Raw genomic sequence first — 19,542 nt, 5'->3', positions numbered from 1 at the left:
CTGTGTGGCGTCGCGTCCTTGTTCCTGATCCTCCTGCCCTGTCAGTCCATCGGGGCCGACTGCTCGTGTCCATCTATTCAGCCTGTTCCACTGCACTCTTCTGCCCATTGCCCGTTTTCATTCTCTTTTGCGGCTCGCCTCTCAATCGCGCGCGCCCACCCACCACCCCCCCAAACCCAAATCTCTCCACTCCACTTGGTCAGGGGAGATTGCCCAGTGGCTGCTGCCCTGTGTGCTGTTGCGGTACAGAATCTGTGAACTGACTGGTTCATCGACAGCTGAGAGCGACTCGTGGGTGTGCCGTCGAGCCCCAGACGAAACAGGACCAACCAGCACCTGCATCTGGGCATCAGCATAGGAAGCAAGTAAGCTTTCGTCGACCGACGCCACGGCGCCCGCCCGTTTCGGTACCTATCAGTATACAGCAAAAGACGGTTGTTGCGCGCGCGCGCCGTGATCCGAGTGGATAAGGACCATTTCTGTTCCTGGCTCTTGGGCGTTGAGGTCGTCCGTCATTGCGCCAGGCGTCGTTTGTTTTTGTCGCAAGGCTCGTTGCTCGACCACCAGCACCCCCTGCCGCTGGCGACGTGCAGAGCATACCGTGGCTGCAGCGCGATTGATTCGTCGCCGCGACTCCGCGCCGAGCCACAGTCCCAGCCCCAGCCCCAGCGTTGGCCATCTGAAGCCTCAGCGCGCTTCTAGCACCGGCGGGCCGCTAATCTGTACCTCGACACCGCTGAGACGTGCTGGGACCGGCTGCTTTTAGCATCATCTCCCCCCCAAATTCAGCCCAGCGTTGCTGGACCCATCCATCACCTGCCCTCTTCGCGCTCTCCTTTCCTGATTTATTGCCTGGATCCTCAGCGCCAAATATATTGCATCTGCTCCAACTCTAACCGCCCAGCTGCACAGCCGTGCATCGTCGTCGCGGACAGACGCCCGCCCTCTTCATCCACGCGCAGTTTGCTCCCTCACGCCGATTCCTTCCATCACAAACGCGGCAATCCCATCGTCGTCTGTTTTTGCTGCCTCGGCCGGCGCTGCGTCCTCCGCAAACCACGACGTTCCGCGCGTCTTCTCTCCGCGCCGCACTCCCGCTGCCTCGACAGCCATGTCGGCTGCCCTGCAGAGCTCTCGCCATCAGCAACCGTCCGCCCTGACATCGCCTCCTCTGCCGTCTCCCAACAGCCGCCAGTACATGTCTGCGCACGCCTCCCCGGCCCGGGAATCCTACGGCTCGCTCCCAATCTCGCCCTCGTCGCAGTCTTCGGGCCGCCCGCCCTCGCGCAAGAACAGCTCCGGCGTCGCTGCTCATCCCAACGACGCTTCCGCCACCCTCGCTGCGAGAGCCACCACCAACGCCGCCTTTAATTATAATAACTCCCAGCCTGCGCCCTCCGACCCCTCCAGCATGGCTCCCTCGGCGCCGCCACGGACCTCGTCCAGCCACCAGAACGGATCTTCCCGCAGATATACCCCTGATAAGCTCGCCGATTCCTCGAGGCACTCCCACGCCGACTCGGGCAGAAGCGAGCATCGTCACCCGGATCAAAACGGACTATACGACTCGCCCAAGGCTCGCCGCACGCCGCCCTCCCACGTCCCCCACCAGGACAACACCAGACAACCCAGTAGCCGCGATGGCCGTCAGCAGGAAACTGTCATACCCATCCGGACCCATCAGGCCGAGACTCCCAGGCGTGCTGCCGAGGCCGCCGAGGGCCTGAGTCGAATCATCACAAATCCCGAAGAGGCAAATTACCGCCCGAGCCCGTCGAGAGACAGCGCTCCGGCTCCTTCGGTTCCCTCTGGGACTCCCGATGACCGTCGTCGGCGACAGGAGCACCCGCGTACCCAAAGGACTTCGAAGTTCGGCGATTTCATCCTGGGAAACACTATAGGTGAAGGTGAATTTGGTAAAGTCAAGCTAGGTTGGAAGCAAGACAGTAGTGTGCAGGCAAGTTTCAACCTACCACGCGTCACGCTTAAATCGTGACCGCATCACTAACAATCTCCCTCAGGTTGCCATCAAGTTAATCAAGCGAGATACTGTCGGCTCAAACCCATCCCGCCTGGCCAAAATCCGTCGCGAAGTTACCATTCTCCGCGGCCTACACCATCCCAACATTGTTCGATTGTTCGACATGGTTGAGACAGACAGATATATTGGCATCATTCTCGAGTATGCCTCCGGTGGTGAGCTTTTCGACTACATTCTAAACCACAGGTACTTGAAGGACGGCTCCGCTCGACGCCTGTTTGCGCAACTCGTGTCTGGTGTGGGCTATCTGCACAAGAAGGGCATTGTCCACCGAGATCTCAAACTCGAGAATCTGCTCCTGGACAGTAACCGCAACATTATTATTACTGATTTCGGCTTTGCCAACACATTCGATCCTCATGAGGACCTTTCAGAAGAGGAGGAGCTCAACCTGCAAGATCGCGACCAGGTTAAGCGCCTTGGTCTTGACAGGGTACGATCCAACGGCATGCGCAAGGGCGACCTCATGCAAACGAGCTGCGGCTCTCCTTGCTACGCTGCGCCTGAGCTTGTCGTCAGCGACTCTCTGTATACTGGCCGGAAGGTTGACGTCTGGAGCTGTGGTGTTATCCTGGTATGTTTTTGACCCTGTTTGGACACCACTTTCGATGCTAACTTGACATAGTACGCTATGCTTGCTGGTTATCTGCCGTTTGACGATGACCCTGCCAATCCAGAAGGCGACAATATCAACTTGCTATACAAATATATCGTGACTACGCCGCTCACCTTCCCCGAATATGTTACTCCGCACGCCCGCGATCTCCTACGGCGAATCCTCGTTCCCAACCCTCGAAAGCGCGCTGATCTCTTCGAGGTTGCCCGTCACAGCTGGCTCAGTGAATACGCACATGTTGTTGAGTTCATTACCAGCTCAACTACCTCTCCATTGGACGTGCAAAACGGCAGCACTGGCATCGAGGAATTCAACGCTCCCATGATTACGCGCAGCGCATCGGTTCGCGAAGCTGCCAAGCAAAGATCCCCTCAGCCTGCTGCTGTCGGTGGTCTCTCCAAGGCCCACGCAAAGATCGACTCACCCACCGACACTACACACCGCTCTACCAAGGATGCCAAGCGCCGCACCGTACAGGTCGAATATGTTGCGCCCACGACAAAAACGCAGCGTGGTGTCGACGAGCACGGCCGGGATCTCGCAGGCACCTCCTATTCCGCGCCGCGCGACAAGCCTCTTCCCGCGGAACCCGCATCGAGAGACAAATACGGGCGCGCTGGACAGCAGAAGCCTCCTGTGTCCATCACCGCAGGCAAGTCTGGAGATGGCCGAAGTGGATCGGATAATGCCTACTCGGCTGGTGCGGGCTCGAATGCACGTCCCCAGACCGGGGGCTCCATGCAATCTACTGGATCTATGGGCCTGCAATCACGCGTACTCAACTACGGCCAGCCTGCTCCGCCAACTGTTGAGAATACCAATGCCCAAGGACGCATCCAACAACCGGCTCATCCCGATGATGAACTAGATGACCGCAATAGCATGACCGTGCCACCCAAGTTTGCCCGTGTATCTGGCTTCAACGATTCTCCTCGTCCTATCGGTGAGGTCCGCGGCCACAAACGGTCAAGCACGCTTGGCGACCTCGGCTCTAAAATCTTGGGACGAAGTAGTTCCGTGTTTGGCAAGAAAGGCAAGCGCCCGGAGCCACAAATGGCAGAGAAGAGGAAGTACCCTCCCATTAGCATTGCCAACAACACGGCTGTTGAGGAGCCTAGCCGGACGTCCATGGACTCTAAGCACTCTGGTGGCCGCCGCTCGTTTTCCCTTGGCCTGGGCAAGAAACGCAGCGGCAGCATCGCACCCTCGCAGGGCTCTGAGGAGAAGAAGGACAAGCGCCGCTTCTCTCTGCTCCCGGCATCATTTTCTCTTAAGGCAATTGGCCTAGGCAAGGACAGTGGCGACATTACTCCGTCGGATACGGGATCTCGCAACGACCTGCCGATTCAGGATCCTCGAACCGATCACATGAGAAACTTCACTGCTCCTGGTGATGCCAGAGGTAGCACTCCGTTCTTTGACGACCTACCTGCCAATAACAGCAACTTTGCGCAACCGCCGACAAGCTCGAACCCCAGCCATCAGCGCTACACATCGGCACAACTGGATGGGCGCGGAGTGGATGCGATTCCTACGTACATCCGGAGAGGATCGCAGCACAGAACCGGCTCGGATTCATCTGCGGATATGCGCCGGCCACCCACGGAGCCGCAGGTGGGATCATACCGTTCTGGCCTACACACCCCTGAAGGATATGATGGCCGCCGGGTTGGTACAAGTGGTGGGCACCCGCAACGCGGGACGCTCCAGAAGAGCAACAAGCGATTTACGGATGCCTACGAACAGGATGGATACCAAGGACATGAGGGCAGCAGCGGCGCGGCCAAGCGTGTCATGGACTTTTTCCGACGACGCGGCAAGGCTAGAGGCGGCGACGAGTAAACAAGAAAAAACCTTGTACAACGAGAAAATAACCGCACTCGAGTGTCTGACGAAGAAGCCAGCCGCTGCTCTAAGCATGTACCGCAGGCGCCACACTCACGAGATGAGAGCCGACCCGCGCCGATTCCTACTCGCCGCAATGTGGACGCGTGGTCAGCTGGCTAGAAGCTTCAGGTCTATCTGAAGCCATTACCGACTCATCGACACGATCGAAAATACTTGTACGACACATGGCTCGAGACGATGGCCCTCGACTATAGCGGGCATGACAAGCCACGAGCGATTATGTTGAAGAGATAATATGGGAAACGGGGGTGGAATGATGGAAGTTGGAAGCATAATCATGGCAATTTCCAACCCTATTTGGTATTTTTTCTTGTTGCATGTTTCTTTTGAAGTCATTTCCTATGTTGCGCCCGAGCTCACGAGGACAACACTACAAGGGACGCCAGCGAAGCTTGTGTGTGTGTCTTACGTGAATCGAGGCGCCGGTATGCGATTCATGTTTTTCATATTGGCTGTTTCTCCTTGTTACGGCCTCTCCTCTCTAATAGCACGCATCCCTTCAAATTTGGTAATTGTTTTTTTTTTTTTCGTCGGGCAATTAAGGGATGGGGTGCAAGAGCATGAGGGAGAAGAGAGGATGGGATGCCTTTTTTGGTTCCTTTGATGTTTTTTTTCTTCCAGTTTGCGAGTTGTTGATTTTGCATTTTTTTTTTGTTGTTACGCGCCCGGTTGTATACCTGATTTTGAGAATATTATGAGCATTAGCGATGCGATAGGGTCAAGTCTCATGATACAAAGAAAGAATGGAAATTCTCATGGTTCTTTTTTTTGGCCACTCTTCTTTCTACGTTTCGAAGTTTTTACAAGGTGTCTTTTCCCGCCAGTGTACAGTAAAGTATAGAAATTGGCACAGAAATATCATCAATGAAGCCATGTTTGGAGCAGTCATTATCTTTGCCCTGCCATGTGGTGGACACCCACCCCTTGACCTTACATGGCAAGTTTAAAGTAGTCGCGTGCTTCTTGGTCGAAAGGGGGAGTGGCTTGGGCAGCTATTGCTTGAGAACCTGGAAAAGCTGAAAGAAGGTTTGCAGCCAGGTGGGAGTTGGGGTGCCGATGAGACGAAGACGCGGGGTGCAAGTTGGGCGGGAGCAAACTACGACATGGTGACGTCTGGGTTTGATCTGCCTTTTGATAACGGCTGCCGTTGGAGGTTGGGTGGTACGGTCTGGGTGGTCTGGCAAATCTGGGTAGCTACTTGGCGGACCGCGGGAGGGCAGATGCATCCAGGCGGGGAAGACGGGAGAGTGAGTTGCAGCTCCTCCGATACAGTTGGTGATCTGCGGATGGGCCGAGCGGCCGCATCAAGTAGCTCTTGCGGAACAAAGCCGAGCAGTTCATCGTCGGTGCCTATCCAAGGGGGGCTTGGGAGTGCAGAGCGCTTCAAGTTGGAGGAATCTAGCAGCCGAGAGATCCGAGAATATGTTGCACCAGAGACTGATGGACGTTTGACAGGGGTTTGTGAAGCTAGAGGAACTTGGCTTGAGACATGCACAGAGGCCAAGGTCTCGGCTGGCTGTTGCTGAGCAAGAGGTTTTTGCTGCGACGGGCACGGACAGGTAGTTAGTTGGAGCTGCAGCTGCATCGGGGTTGGCGGTATGCTGTGTTGCGTGGTGCGCAGCAAGTTCGTCTTCGAAGCTCGGGAATACTTTCTCGAAATACTAGTCGACTAGTGCACGGAGAAGGGGGCCTTGTTGCTCATGTCGTCGTCTTGGATCGATGCTCGGCATGAAAGCGTGACGTAGTTGTGTATCACTAGCACAAACGCCCCCGTGGCGCAGCAGTTTTTTTTTTTTGGCTTCCCGGCCGGGTTTCACACGGGATTTGTGCGTTGCTGCCCCCCCCCCCCCCTGCCAGTTCGGATAATCAATTTGTGGAAAAGGCGAAGCGTACTTAGTATCAATTCATGATGATATCGGCAGCGGCATCGGCGCGAAAAAAATACCTGGACAAAGGTCGGCTGCAGCAAGTCTTTGCCTTGTTGTGCCTGGGCAGTTGCAGTTACGTAGTGGATAGGTAGTTGCCAATTCTCCGCCTTGGCTCCCATCGCCCAGAGATGGCCAAGCCTTGTTTGACTGGTTAGACGTGCATGCTTGACCCCAGTCCCTGGCAAATCAGGAGGAGCTGTTGATTTTGCTCGAGGGGATCAGCATGGAGTGGCGCTCCCGACAAAATTAAGGTGTATGGAGCCCTGTCTTTATTATTAGCTGCTGGATGGACGGCCAACTCGCCAACTCGCCAACTCGAAGCAGCTTGTTGCCATGTCGTCGCATTGACGAATGTTGGAGAGACGCTTGGATCTGACAGCAAGTCAATTCATCCTACGTCTTGAAGATCTGGCGAGCAAAAGCAACGCCGCCGCCGCATTGACGCTGCCCAAGTCCTGGAGATAAGCCCGCTGCGCTCGTCAATACAGAGGCCCGCTGTCACTGGCTCGGGCCCCCCTAACATGGTTCCCGGCCCTCCACTACCGCTGACGTGTTACGGTGTAGGAGCATTCATGCAGCGTGCCAGGAGGGCCGCTGACGACGACAAATTTTTTTTTTTTTTTTTTTTTGGTTTTGTGTGTCTGTCCTCTGAGACGTGTGTATTCATATACCGGCGTGTTATATACGACACACTGTTTGGAAAATGCTGCAGGGGGCAAGTGAAAGCCAATCAGCACGCAAACTGCATGCAAGTTGGATGCCTCTCTGTTGGAGAGGATCGAGGCGGTGCTGGCGCTGTGGCACAGGGCACAGCTGGCCGACACGGTGCCGTGGCGCTGGAGTTGCTGGTGCTGGGGATGTGTTAGTGGCCGCCACCTCTGTATTGAGCAGGTGCTGCGTGCCCACTTGGTGTCGTTTAAGCTAAAAAAGCCCCAGTGGCGTTGGCAACTTGAGCGGCCCCCGAGCCACTGACGGAGGAGCCGCTGTAATCGTGGCATTTCCGGCGTGAGTCGACGCTTGGAACCTCGCGGAATGCAGCCGTGATAGGATGCGCTTCACTGCATCTTTAATCTTCGAGGGAGAGACAACAGGCAAAACCGGATACACACATGCACACACTCGCAAGCCCAATCAATTCCTCTTCTTTTCTCCTGATTTCTCCTGTCTCACTGGCCCTTGCAAAGCACACCACTCACTATTAATTATACACCTTGATTAGGTACCTTGCAGCGGGCTGGCGCTGGTGCTGGTGCTGGTGCCCAGTTTTAGCGCCAACCTTGCGGGTACGTACCTGCTGGTACCACTCCCGTCTTGGCCAAGCCGGTCTTGAGCCTTCAAGCCCACGACACCTTGCCTATATAGATCCCCCACATCACTTCGTCCGTTTGCTCTTGGGCCTCTTCACACCTTCGCCTGTTGCCCCTTCTCTCTCTGCAACATCGTGATTCATCATCTTTTATACACAGGCTTCTAGTCCAGATAATAGCTACTCTCCCGCTCCCTTTTCTGTTTCCTGCAGCTTGTAGATTGACTTGGCGCGCCTGATCCGCCTCATACTCTTCCACCAACAACCACTCATCCATCTCACCAAACCTCTTCGATGAAGGAAGACTCTCCTGTCCCTCCCGATATAGATGGCCAACCGTCCATCTCTGCAACGACCCAACCCGGACTTCTCGGCCTCCCGTCGTCCAACCGACATCCCGGCCGCCTCCAACCCGCGCCAGGCTCACTAAGCACCGACGCGTCGGCTCCCTTCAACGCCAACACCGCCGCCGCCAGCCAATCCTTCTTTGCCGCCGCCCAGACGAACAAGGAGGACAACGGCCTCGAACGCGCCTCTACCAGCCCAATCTCTGGTTCTCACGCCACCCGCCACGATGAACGCGGCGTCTCTCGCTTCCCCGGCGGCCTTGATGGCCGTTCTGGCAGCGCCCTGTCCAGCAACAACCTCTCCTCTGTCGCATCACCGCAGGACGAGGGGCCGGGGTCTGTCCTAGAGACCAAGGAGCAAACCCTCGATACCTTCAACCGTCAAGACACTGACGACATCAACATGGGCAGCCATGTCAGCGACAACATCAATCCTCCTCGCAAACGCACCTTCACGCAGGAGGCTCGTAGAACCTTTTGGCTCGTCGCCACCCACAGCTGGATGAATCTCCTGCTCGTTTTTGTCCCTGTCGGCATCATCATTGCCAACATTAAAGGCATCAATGGCGGCATCGTCTTTGCCATGAACTGCATTGCCGTCATCCCCCTCGCCGGCCTCCTGAGCCACGCCACCGAGTCTGTTGCCAGTAACATGGGAGACGCTCTGGGCGCTCTGCTCAACATTACCTTCGGTAATGCTGTCGAGCTCATCATCTTCATCATTGCCCTTTCCAAGAACGAGATCCGTATTGTCCAGGCCTCACTCCTCGGTTCCATCCTGGCCAATCTGCTCCTCATTCTCGGCATGGGCTTCTTCCTCGGTGGCCTGCGCTTCCGAGAGCAAGTTTACAACAGCACCGTCACGCAGATGAGTGCTTGTCTTCTCAGCTTGAGCGTCATCAGTCTGGTACTCCCAACTGCCTTCCACGCCTCCTTCAAGGACGACAACCTGGCCAATGAGCGATCCCTCAAGATTAGCCGTGGCACTAGTGTAATCCTGCTCATTGTGTACCTACTGTACCTGCTCTTCCAGCTCAAGTCCCATGCCTACATGTACGAGTCGACGCCCCAGCACATTGTGGACGCCGAGGCTATCCCCGGTCCTGCTGCTGGCTGGCTCAACTCGTCCAGTTCGGACGAGAGTTCCTCGTCGAGCTCCGATTCGGACGACTCGAGCCGCTCCAGAGACACTATGCGCATGAAGATGCGCAAGGTTCTCCGGTCCAGACGCCGTACCAAGTCGTCTACTACCTCTCAGGATGGCTTCGACAAGGACGGCCGCACTTCGTCTTTCGGGACTAATAACACCAGTCCCCAAGACGAGTCGGAAACCTCCTTGGCCAAGCCTCCCTTCTTCCCCAGAATGCCTTCGGTTGAGAATGTGGAGGAAGCCATCGAGGAAGACGAGGTCCCAACCAAGCGTGGTAAACATCGCCGTCGTCACAAGCATCGTTCCAGCAAGAGGCGCCACAAGTTTTCTCGCCGCCATGACGACCTCCCTGGCGACGGCCAACCCGCGGACAACGGCACCGGCTCGTCTCAAAATGACAACAACGAGCCGAAGCGCGTCGACTTTGCATTGCCCAAGGACGTTCCGCCGGCGGCGGGCGAGGACCAAGTCCCGCCTCTCCCCTCTGGCGACGCCTCCACTGCTGCGCAGGAGCAGGCATCAACCAAGCGCCCTGCCTTTCAAGCCCTGCGCACCATCTCTGTCCGCAACTTCGCTCCCACTGTCTTTGCACAGAAGCCCGATCCTGCCGAATTGTTCCCTGCCGCCGCTCCCGGTCCAGTACCTCGCGTTCGTTATGGCATCCGCCGCACCAACTCACTGCCCGACAGGCTTCCTCAGCCTCAGCTCCGAGCCCCTGGAGGCTTCTTTCCCGCTCAGGTCCCGCTCAACACTTTCCGCACTGGCACTGTTCCCTCAGCCACCGATCCCGAGATCGACGACGACGGCCATCTGACCAAGTGGGCGGCCGTTATCCTGCTCCTGATCACCACTGGTTTGGTCGCCGCCTGTGCTGAATTCCTGGTTAGCTCCATCAAGGATGTGACGGGCGAGTCGTCCAGCGTTAGCGAAATTTTCATCGGTCTCATCATTCTGCCCATTGTTGGCAACGCCGCCGAGCACGTCACTGCCATTACGGTCGCGATGAAGAACAAGATGGATTTGGCCATTGGCGTCGCCGTCGGCAGCTCTATCCAGATAGCCCTGTTCGTCACGCCTCTGATTGTCATTCTGGGCTGGATCATGGATCGCGAAATGACGCTGTACTTTACGCTCTTTGAAACAGTCTGTCTATTTGTGTCGACGTTCATTGTCAACTTCCTGGTGTTGGACGGTCGCAGCAATTACCTCGAAGGCGCGCTACTTTGCGCCGTGTATGTGATTATCGCCGTCGTGGCGTTCTTCTACCCAAGCCCTTCCGAAGCCAGCAGTTGGGGCAGCTAAACAGAGATGATATCATTGGGTGAGACGATGAATACATCAAGATGAACACAATTTTCCCTTCTACATTTTCTTACGATAGTATGGAAATTTACCTTTTATCTCGTTTTCTTTTCATACCTTCTGCACAGATGCAAGTCTAAGTTGAAGAATGAACAAATAAATCAACATGTATATTGGTTCTTGAATCCTGCGCAAAAAGTCGTTTGCGCCGTGCCACGTGTTATGCGAATTAAATACTGCGCGTCATTGCTGCTTTGTGTTCGAGGGGTAGCGTCCCGACGGCGCGCCCTGTGGCCCGCGCCAGGGGAGCTCCGCCACAAAGAGGCGCTAGCTTGGCGGCCTCAGCCTCAAAGCCAGCCTCGTAGTGTACACTCAAAGCGGGCGACAAAGGCACTACTTACGCAACTTCATCAACCTTGCCGTATGTATTTCCCTGCTCTGACCTCGCATCGCGCAGACCTCGGATGTACACGTCTGTCAGCACTCTGCACTAGCGCCGGAATCAAAACAGTACTACTCTCCCCGTCAGCCTTGCCTCAGACCACATGAAGCACCCAGACGCACGAGCTTGCAACGTCATAATGTGTTTCGGAGGAAAGAATGAGAGATCTGACGATCCCCCGCCACGACCTGTCCCAAACTACCAGAGCCAGAGCCACAACAACGAGAACAAGATGAGCAGCTTTGCCAGCAACAATCCCTACAATAACCGTCCCGGCCAGAACCAGTCTGGTAGCAACGGCGAAGGCGGCTCATCCAGCTACTACAATGCGCCAGGACAACAGCAGTATGCGCCGCCTCCTGGCCCGCCACCCTCGCACAACCAACAGCCGCAAGAAGACTTTGCCCCTCCTCCTGGGCCTCCCCCGTCCCACAGGCCGCAGCAGCAAGACGACTATGCTCCTCCTCCTGGACCACCGCCAGGCAAGGGCCAGGACAACAGTAGCTGGATAAAGCCGCCGCAAGACGGCCCGTCCCAGCAACCACAGCACAACTGGGAGACAGCCGTGCCGGACACATCGCTATTCCCGCCGCCACCGGCCCTCTTTAGCGGCTACGACCGCTCGCCTGCCAACAACGCGACCGAGGAGGAATGCAACGCCGGCGAGGCGTGGTGCGAGGACCACCAGCTTACCGCGCCCATCCAGCTGGACGCGGCCGGCGCGGATGCCCTCCGCCACCACAACTTCCGCCTCATTGAGCCCACAGGCTTCAGCGGCCGCCTCGGCTGGCAGAGTCCCGGCGTCTGGGACGTCAGCACGCCGCGCAAGACGCCGGACCGCGCGCTCATCAGCTACCCGCCGCTGTACGTCGTCCGGGAGCACGACCCCACGCGCACGCAGCGGCCCAAGACGGTGTACTACGAGATCAAGCTCCGCCGCGGCAGCAAGACGGCCAACGTGGCGCTGGGCTTCACCGCACTGCCGTACCCGAGCTTCCGGCTGCCGGGCTGGCACCGCGGCTCGCTGGCGGTGCACGGCGACGACGGCCACAAGTACATCAACGACCCCTGGGGCGGCAAGGACTTTACCGGCCCGTTCCGCCAGGGCGAGACGTACGGCATCGGCCTGAAGGTGTCGCCGTCGCCCGAGGCGGCGCACAAGGGGCACGTGCAAATCTTCTTCACGCGCAACGGCGTCGAGTCTGGCAGCTGGAACCTGCACGAGGAGACGGACGCGGAGGAGGACCGGGCCGTCACGGGCATGGAGGGCTTCCACGACTTGTGCGCCTGCATTGGCGTGTGCGACGAGACCGATTTTGAGGTTGTGTTTGATCCGTCCAAGTGGATGTACCAGGGCATCGAGAAGGAGTACTGAGAGGTGGCGTGAGTGTATGACCAGCGCGTAGCCCAGCGATGCGTTTTTTTTGTTTTTGTTTTTTTTGCAAGGCAGTTGATAGCGGGGATTGCTGCTATTCCAAGTTTAAGACCAATTAGAAGATTCGAAATTCAAACCATCTTACTTGTGATACGTAACGGTGCTTTCATGCCACTGTCACTTCCGCCGGATCGGCCCCACCAAAGTCGCTACAGTCGCTGTCGCCTTCTCCAAAAAGACTATCGCGTGCCCACCAGGGCGCCACTTGCTATCGTCCTCGCCAACGCCCGAGATCCCTCCGTATCTCTGTTTCTCCCGCCTCACCCATCCTTAGCCACGTCCACACACTTTGCGCGCGCGACAAGCCACCATGGACGTCGATGGCAACAATGACATGCTCGCCAAGGTTGCGGCCGGCGAGATGCTCGAGCTGTATGCCCTTGTCCCCAGCAACCTATTACCACGCGCCGCCGTTTTGCTAACTGAAGCAGGGACGCTTGGCCTGCGTTGCAAATTGATATCCTCGCGCGCCTAGAAAAGGTAATGGTGCTCGAGAGCTACCGATTTCATCGAGAGCGAGAGCAATGGCTAACAAGAATCGCACTATGCTAGATTGCGCACACGGAATTCGCAATCCCCGACTTGCCTCCGCCGCACGAACTGCGACGATCTCTCGATAACGGCGAGCACTCATCTTCGTCGCCGCTGCCCCAATCCTCCTCGCAAGAGGCCGACAAAGAAAATGTACCGGTCCCTGCCGACGGCGACGCCAAGGACGGCGAGAAAAAATCCGACGAGGACAAGCAGCCTAAAGAAGCAACGACAACGGGCGATGATAAGGTTACCGTCATGGAAAAGGTCGACGAGGCGAGCACAGAAAAGCCAGATGGCGAAGCAACAGCGCAAACAGACGCACAAACAGGAGCTGAAACCGCCGCTGGCAATGTCCCATCAGAATCGATAGCGGCCGAAGAGAACAGCAGCACGCCAAAACTCCCAGTCCAGATTGCCGCTATGCTCAGCGAAATCAAAAGCCACATCCAGACCTTCACACAGGCGCCACCGCACACGCTCCAGCGCCTGGCCGAGCTGGTTCTGCATCCCCGCGCACACTACCGTGCTCTGGCTACGTACCTGCACGCAGTCGACCGCGTCGTCCAGGTCACCTCGGGGCTCAACACGTACCCGCTGCCGCCTGCCATCCCCGATATGTCGTCGATGCACATCAACGGCGTCGACGGCAGCGAAGATCCGGCCTCTTTGGTGAGCTGGAACAACCCGACCACGACCTACAGCAGCAGTTCCGCGGCTGTGGCCGTCGGTTCTGATGAAGCGCTGGGCGGTGCGCTGCTGACGCCGATCCCCTGGCTCACGCGGCGCAGTCCGGACAGTGGTGATGCGGCATCGACGAGCAGCGGTGGCGGAAGCACAGCTGGCGGCAGCGGCAGTGGCGCCCAGATTCACAGTGAGGGCACCGAGACGATTGATGGCCCCAACGGCATGGGCAGCATCGAAACGGTGTCGGTGAGCGTCAACGGCGTGCCATCGACAGGCCACGCGCGGGGCGTCACCCAAGGGGAGCTGCTGCGGCAAGAGCAGCGCGCCGGCGTCGTGCCCGTCAGCCAGCTGTCACGAAACGTCGGGCATCCGCAGCACGCCATGCAGCACCACCAGCTCCCGTCGCAGCACGAGCCTGGCGCGTCCGGCGAGGGATCCGACGAAGAAGATGGCGACGCCGACGACGAGAGCCGACCCATGGACGAGGATCGGCCCGGCCCGAGCGAGGCTGGAGGGGACGAGGACGAGGACGAGGAAGAAGAGGTCCCGCACGCGCGCGGGCCCGACGAGATTGGCGTAAATGACACCGGCCCCCAGACGGCCACGACGAGCTCCATGGGCGAAAGCGGCCTCGAGATGCAGGGCATCGATCTAGCGGCCGCCGTCGGCAGACCGGCCGAGGAAGAGGAGCACCATGCTGCTGCTGCGCAAGTGACGCAGACGACGGAGGAGAACGAGGAGACGGCGCAAAAGGAGGAGAGTGCCGAGGAGGCTAGCAAGGAGGCAGCAGAGGCGCCGCCGAGTCCCGAGGGCACGAGGACGAAGCGCGAGGCAGAGGACCTGGCCGAGGGGGAGCCCGCAAAGAAGCTCAAGGAAGAATGACGGGAGTCGAGAACTATAAAATAGCAATGATTGTGATGAGGGGCTTCTGATTTTGATTTTTTTTCTTCTTGTTTCTGGCGTGAGGAAAGAATTGGGCTTGCATTTTTACTACACATTTTTTCTCTTTACAAAGTCTTTGGTTCGTCTTATCACTTGTTAATATTATCCAAAAAATAATGACCTTCAAGAGAATCCATGTTCTACAATCTTCTCATAGTGCACGTTTGACAATTACGGGACTTTGGTTGGTGTGGTGGTGATGGAATGCCTGAATCTTTCTCATTTACACATTATAGTACCTAAATGTAATTTCGTACGAGCAAAATAAAACAAAACATTGTGTACAGTAGAGATTCCCCAGCACAAATTGCTTAGAAAATCTTTGTGATGCTCTCGCGCGAAATGACGCTATTCTGCTTCTCGTCGCGCTTGACGCGGAAGAAGCTGTCGCAAAAGTCGCTGCAGCGCATGTGCCGCAAAAAGTCCTCGTCGTGGGTGATGACGATGAGCTGAAAGTTGCTCTGCGCCTGGCGCGCGCGGATGATGTGGTGCAGGCTCTCGGCCAGGCTCTTGATGTTGTCGCGGTCGAGGTTGGTCGTCGGCTCGTCGAGCGCAATGAGGCCGCAGTTGACGCCAAACGACTCGGCCAGGGCGAGGCGGATGATGATGCTCGCCAGCACCTTTTGGCCCGCCGAGCAGCGCCCGCGCATGTCCATCTCGGCGTCCTGCTTGACCATGCAGAGCCGGTAGTTGTAGTTGCGCCGGCCGGTCGTGCCCTCGTTGTCGGAGCGAATCAGGATCGTGTCAATGTCGGTGCCCTGGTATGTGCTCTGCCACAGCTCGCCGGCGATGCGGTTCACCTCGTTCATCTTCATCGCGTGGAACTGCATGACGGCCTTGTCCACGGCAGCACCGCACTGCGCGAGGTCCTCAATGGCCGCCTTGGTCGTCTCCACGCGGATGTGCGACTCTCGATACTTTTGCTTTGCGTCTTTATAATCCATCTCCCACTCCTTGAGGAGACGGTCCAGTTCCTCATCTTTGGTCTTCATCGTTCCCATGACCGAGCCTCGTTCCGCAAAGAGCCTATTGGACTGATTCTCAAGTGCGCGCGCTTCACCCTGCAAACGCTCATAGTCTTCGTGAGCATTCCGATCTTCTAGATCAGTGATCTCTTCTCGTAGAACCTCCAGCGTCCTCAAGTGCTTGCGGTAGTTAAGATTGTCACTGATGTTCTTCTTTGTACGATCACCATTATCAATGTCTTGTTTCAGCTTGTTTGTCCGTTGTGTCAACTCTGCGATATCTGTTTCCGTCGTCGTGATAGTCTGCTCCAGAGTCGCAATAGCTCGCTGGTTCGAGGCCAAATTGGAGGCACCGCCGCGATCCTCGTAATCCTGGATATCAGACTCAATCATTTTGATTTCGTTGATGGACGTGGCAACTGAGTCTCGACTTTCCGTAATGGTCTGCTCTTTTGCCCTCCCGCGCTTTAAAGTCTCGTCACGAATAGCGCGTGCTTCCGTGATTCGAGGCTCGACCTTTTCCAGCCCCTCATCAGCGCGCTGCACAGCTTCGCGTTGGTGGACTTGCTCTTCTTTCAGACTTTGTATTTGGTTCATCAGATCCTTCTTTTTATCGAGCTGGCCCGAGGTGAGACTGATCTTGTTGCGCAACTCACTCTTCTCCAGTTCGAGGGTGCTCATCTGGTCTCGAGCTCGCTGTCTGTCATTTGTGAGTTTTGAGACGCGGTTCTTGGAGCTACGCATTTGCTCCGAAACGGTGCCTTGGAGCTCATGGATTTCGTCAGCACTACGGCCAGTGCCAACAGATTGCTGCTGGGAAGCAATGCGCTCGACCTGGTTTTCGGAGTCCTGAATATCCTTCAAAGTCTGTGCAATGTTGCTGACAGTCTTTGACATGTCGTCCATATCTCGCTGCCTTTCTTCCTCTGCCGTGACAACGGCATCGTGATCTTCAAGCACTCTCTCGATTGATTCGTAATCGCTTTCGATAGACTTGCGTTCATCGCGTAGCCCAGGAAGTTCTTTGCCCAATCTCTCGTACGTATCATACTGACTTCGCACGGCAACAAGAGATTGCAGTGTGGAAGAAGCCTCACTCAAGTCCTGCTCGGCCTCGACTTTCGTTTTGGAATTCAAGTGACGGTCAATTTTGGCGCGCAACCTGTCGATACTAGCAGACTGATTGTCATCAAAGTGACGATCACAAAGAAGGCAGGTCTTCTTTGCATCAAGCGCCCGCTTGCATTTGGTATAGTAGTCTTTGAGGGCGTCTATGAGGCTGAGATCGTCTCGCAAAGTCTCTATTTGCTGCTCTGTTGCCGATACCTCTTCCGTGTAGTCTTCTATCACAGCCGAATCTCGTACGTTTTGGAGTGCCTTGAGGACTTGCTTCTTGCACTCGTTCTGCTCTGCCTGTTTCTGTTCGCAGTGCTCCTTGACTGTTTTGAGCTTGTAATCCACCTTGGCCTGCTTTTGACGTGTCTGTTCTTGTTGCTGTCGAGCCATTTGAAGTGCTTTAGTCTGGGCTGTGAGTAATGCTTGGAATTTTGCCTCTAGGTCCTCTGGAGACCAATTGTCACCAACGACATTGTCCAGTTTCGATTTCCAAGTCTCGGTAAGCGTAGTGAGTTTGAGTTTGCGGTCAGAAAGTTCCTTCTTTCTGAAGTCCAGCTGTGCTCGTTCAGAGGCGAGGCGGGTGCATTCGATGAGTTCTCTTCCTAGTTTTTCGCTTTCACTCTCGAGTTGCCAAAGCTTTGCATTCTCCTCTGAGATTTGCTTGTCCCAAGCGGCCGTCTCAAAGTCTTGCTGAATCTGCGCAAACTTGTTTTCCAGCTCACCCAGCTGGCCGTCAAGGACAGCTTTCAGACCTTCGTCGACGTCAATTGACGAGGATTCGTTCTGTAGCACAGTCGTCCGCTTTTCAATGGCTCCCATACGCTGCTTGGCAGAAACACGATCTTGAGTTCGAGCAGCTTTTTGTCCTTCGAGCTCTGAGATGGTAGAGGATGCTTTGTCTAGCTCCGCGGCATTTTCTTTCTGCAGGCGCTCCAGCTCTCGCTTTTTCTCGGCGAGAAGCTTCTGGATTCTGTCATTGAATTGTTTGATGAGCGAATCAGTCAAGTCATCGTCGTAGCCGCGGAATCCATGACGCTGAGCAGCCTCTTGCACCATTTCCATGCGCATCTTCAACTGACGCTCGTGCTTGTCCTTATCAGACTGATGTTTACCCTGCTCGGCAAGCTTGGCAGAAAGATTTCTACGGGACTTGACAAGGTCTTGTTGGAGGTCGTCGTATTGCGTCTTGTTTCGATTCGCCTCTTCACTTTGGCGGCGCATGCTCTCTCCGTACTGCACGAGTTGGCGTTCGAGAGATCCGTCATCTTCGGAAAGCTCGTCGAACGTCTCCCGCAGCTCGTCGGCCGCATCCTGACGAAACTCAAGCTGTTCGCGTTTAGTGCTAAGATTTTGCACAATACGCAAGAAGCTGTTTGCTTGTTCATGCTTCTGTTTAATTTTGTCTTGTGTGTCTTGCATTTCTGTCGTGATTGCCTCGCATTTTTCGCGCGCGGCTTCAATCTCGGCTTGAAGACCGGTCATGCGTTTCTCAGCACGCTCGCCTCGATCTTTGTTGACTTTATTATGGGCCTCATCGTTTTGGAGCTTGCCGAGTTCCTCGACTTGCTTCTTGCGAAGGACCTTGAGGTTTTCGATGGCTTTTGTATATTTCAGGGCTTCGAATATTTCGTCAAATCGTTTCTTCAGGGCCGAAGGTTCGCTGAGAGGCCACAGAGACTCATCCTGGTGGCAAAAGATGACGGCGTCGAGGATGGCAGGCGAGACACCGAGTCGCTCGGGAATCATTTCGTCAAGTTGGGCTTGTCTGGTAGAAGTGGTGGTCCTCTCGCCATTGTTGACTACGACGAGAGAGCAATCGAGAGTTTTCTGTGAGCGGGTTGTTTTCTTGACCGTCAGCTGTAAGCTTCTGGTGGCGACATGCTGGCGGTCGTTGATGGAACGGAACTGAAGCTTGACCTGGGCCATGACCTCTTTCTCGCCGCACAGCTGACCGGGTTAGTGGCTGGTACGATGTCTTGGAACAGGTCGCATACCTTGGGGTCATGGATAAATGCACCGCCCTTGCTGTTGGGCGGGAGTTCGCCGGTTGTCGCATACTTTAGACATTCAATGATTGTCGTCTTTCCAGAGCCATTGTAGCCAACGATGAGGGTCAGTGGGGTGTTGAACTGAATAGCTTCGCGGCAGGCCGGGCTGAAGGATCGGACGCCGGAGATGGAGAGCTTCTCAATCCGCGACATTTTCAGTGCCTGGAGAGGCCAGGACCATGCACATCCGAGTATCGAAGCTGGCGACAGATCGTGAACGAATCAATGCCTGGATTGGTGGTTTCCTTGGTGTGGGTCGAGTCTAGGCAAGCAAGCAGCTAGCAAACGCGCTGCGCATGCAGTCACGCGTTAACGGTGATGCGTGCTCACGTGCCGTCAGGCAATACGTATGAAGTGGGTAGAGAGCGAAATCCCCAGCTTCGTTTGCCTGAATCAATAACTACATCGAAAAGGGGATGATCTAATGCACTAAGCATCAAAATACGCAGTCAGACTCATTTTGTCTCAACTCTGCTGATGCCGTCGGGTGGTAAAGTATGGAAGCGCATGGTCGAAACGATGCCTGAGATATCAGTGTAAGAGCTGTGGCTGAGTGAGGGGTTGACTTTGCCCCAGGAACTACATAGTCCTTATTTGAGAATTTTACAAAACATTCATTTTCCTATCACTATGCCATGGGGTAAAAAGCCACCCGCTTCGCTTCAGGCCGAATTGGCTAAGATGGCCAAACTTTCGGCAATGGAAAGTAGGCTACCGATACTCATTCGAGGGGCGCCGGTGGCCGCGATACTTGCCGGCGAATTATTAGCGAAAGCGA

At 55.9% G+C, this 19,542-nt stretch overlaps 6 protein-coding genes across 6 annotated transcripts; 4 read left to right on the top strand and 2 right to left on the bottom strand.

Annotated features, from left to right (window-relative positions):
• Positions 1 to 268: 268 nt before the first annotated feature.
• On the bottom strand, positions 269 to 598 carry LMH87_006540 (uncharacterized protein; the record flags this gene model as incomplete). Its single annotated transcript, XM_056204444.1, has 2 exons — positions 269 to 336; positions 412 to 598. 2 exons carry the CDS (start codon positions 596 to 598, stop codon positions 269 to 271), a joined length of 255 nt encoding a protein of 84 aa, XP_056059801.1.
• Positions 599 to 1,111: 513 nt separating this feature from the next.
• LMH87_006539 (uncharacterized protein) lies at positions 1,112 to 4,499 on the top strand (the record flags this gene model as incomplete). The annotated part of the gene is made up of 3 exons (XM_056204443.1): positions 1,112 to 1,957; positions 2,022 to 2,615; positions 2,667 to 4,499. 3 exons carry the CDS (start codon positions 1,112 to 1,114, stop codon positions 4,497 to 4,499), a joined length of 3,273 nt encoding a protein of 1,090 aa, XP_056059800.1.
• A 3,594-nt stretch (positions 4,500 to 8,093) lies between these two features.
• LMH87_006538 (uncharacterized protein) lies at positions 8,094 to 10,598 on the top strand (the record flags this gene model as incomplete). The annotated part of the gene is made up of 1 exon (XM_056204442.1): positions 8,094 to 10,598. The coding sequence occupies one exon, from the start codon at positions 8,094 to 8,096 to the stop codon at positions 10,596 to 10,598; it is 2,505 nt and encodes an 834-aa protein (XP_056059799.1).
• Positions 10,599 to 11,143: 545 nt separating this feature from the next.
• LMH87_006537 (uncharacterized protein) lies at positions 11,144 to 12,415 on the top strand (the record flags this gene model as incomplete). Its single annotated transcript, XM_056204441.1, has 1 exon — positions 11,144 to 12,415. One exon carries the CDS (start codon positions 11,144 to 11,146, stop codon positions 12,413 to 12,415), a length of 1,272 nt encoding a protein of 423 aa, XP_056059798.1.
• A 370-nt stretch (positions 12,416 to 12,785) lies between these two features.
• Positions 12,786 to 14,575, top strand: LMH87_006536 (uncharacterized protein; the record flags this gene model as incomplete). The annotated part of the gene is made up of 3 exons (XM_056204440.1): positions 12,786 to 12,847; positions 12,907 to 12,955; positions 13,028 to 14,575. 3 exons carry the CDS (start codon positions 12,786 to 12,788, stop codon positions 14,573 to 14,575), a joined length of 1,659 nt encoding a protein of 552 aa, XP_056059797.1.
• Positions 14,576 to 14,946: 371 nt separating this feature from the next.
• LMH87_006535 (uncharacterized protein) lies at positions 14,947 to 18,917 on the bottom strand (the record flags this gene model as incomplete). The annotated part of the gene is made up of 2 exons (XM_056204439.1): positions 14,947 to 18,663; positions 18,711 to 18,917. 2 exons carry the CDS (start codon positions 18,915 to 18,917, stop codon positions 14,947 to 14,949), a joined length of 3,924 nt encoding a protein of 1,307 aa, XP_056059796.1.
• Between the last annotated feature and the right edge of the window lie 625 nt (positions 18,918 to 19,542).

Source organism: Akanthomyces muscarius, chromosome 1 (assembly GCF_028009165.1).
Source record: "Akanthomyces muscarius strain Ve6 chromosome 1, whole genome shotgun sequence".
NCBI lineage: Eukaryota > Fungi > Ascomycota > Sordariomycetes > Hypocreales > Cordycipitaceae > Akanthomyces > Akanthomyces muscarius.
This window is presented reverse-complemented; position numbering and strand designations above follow the sequence as displayed.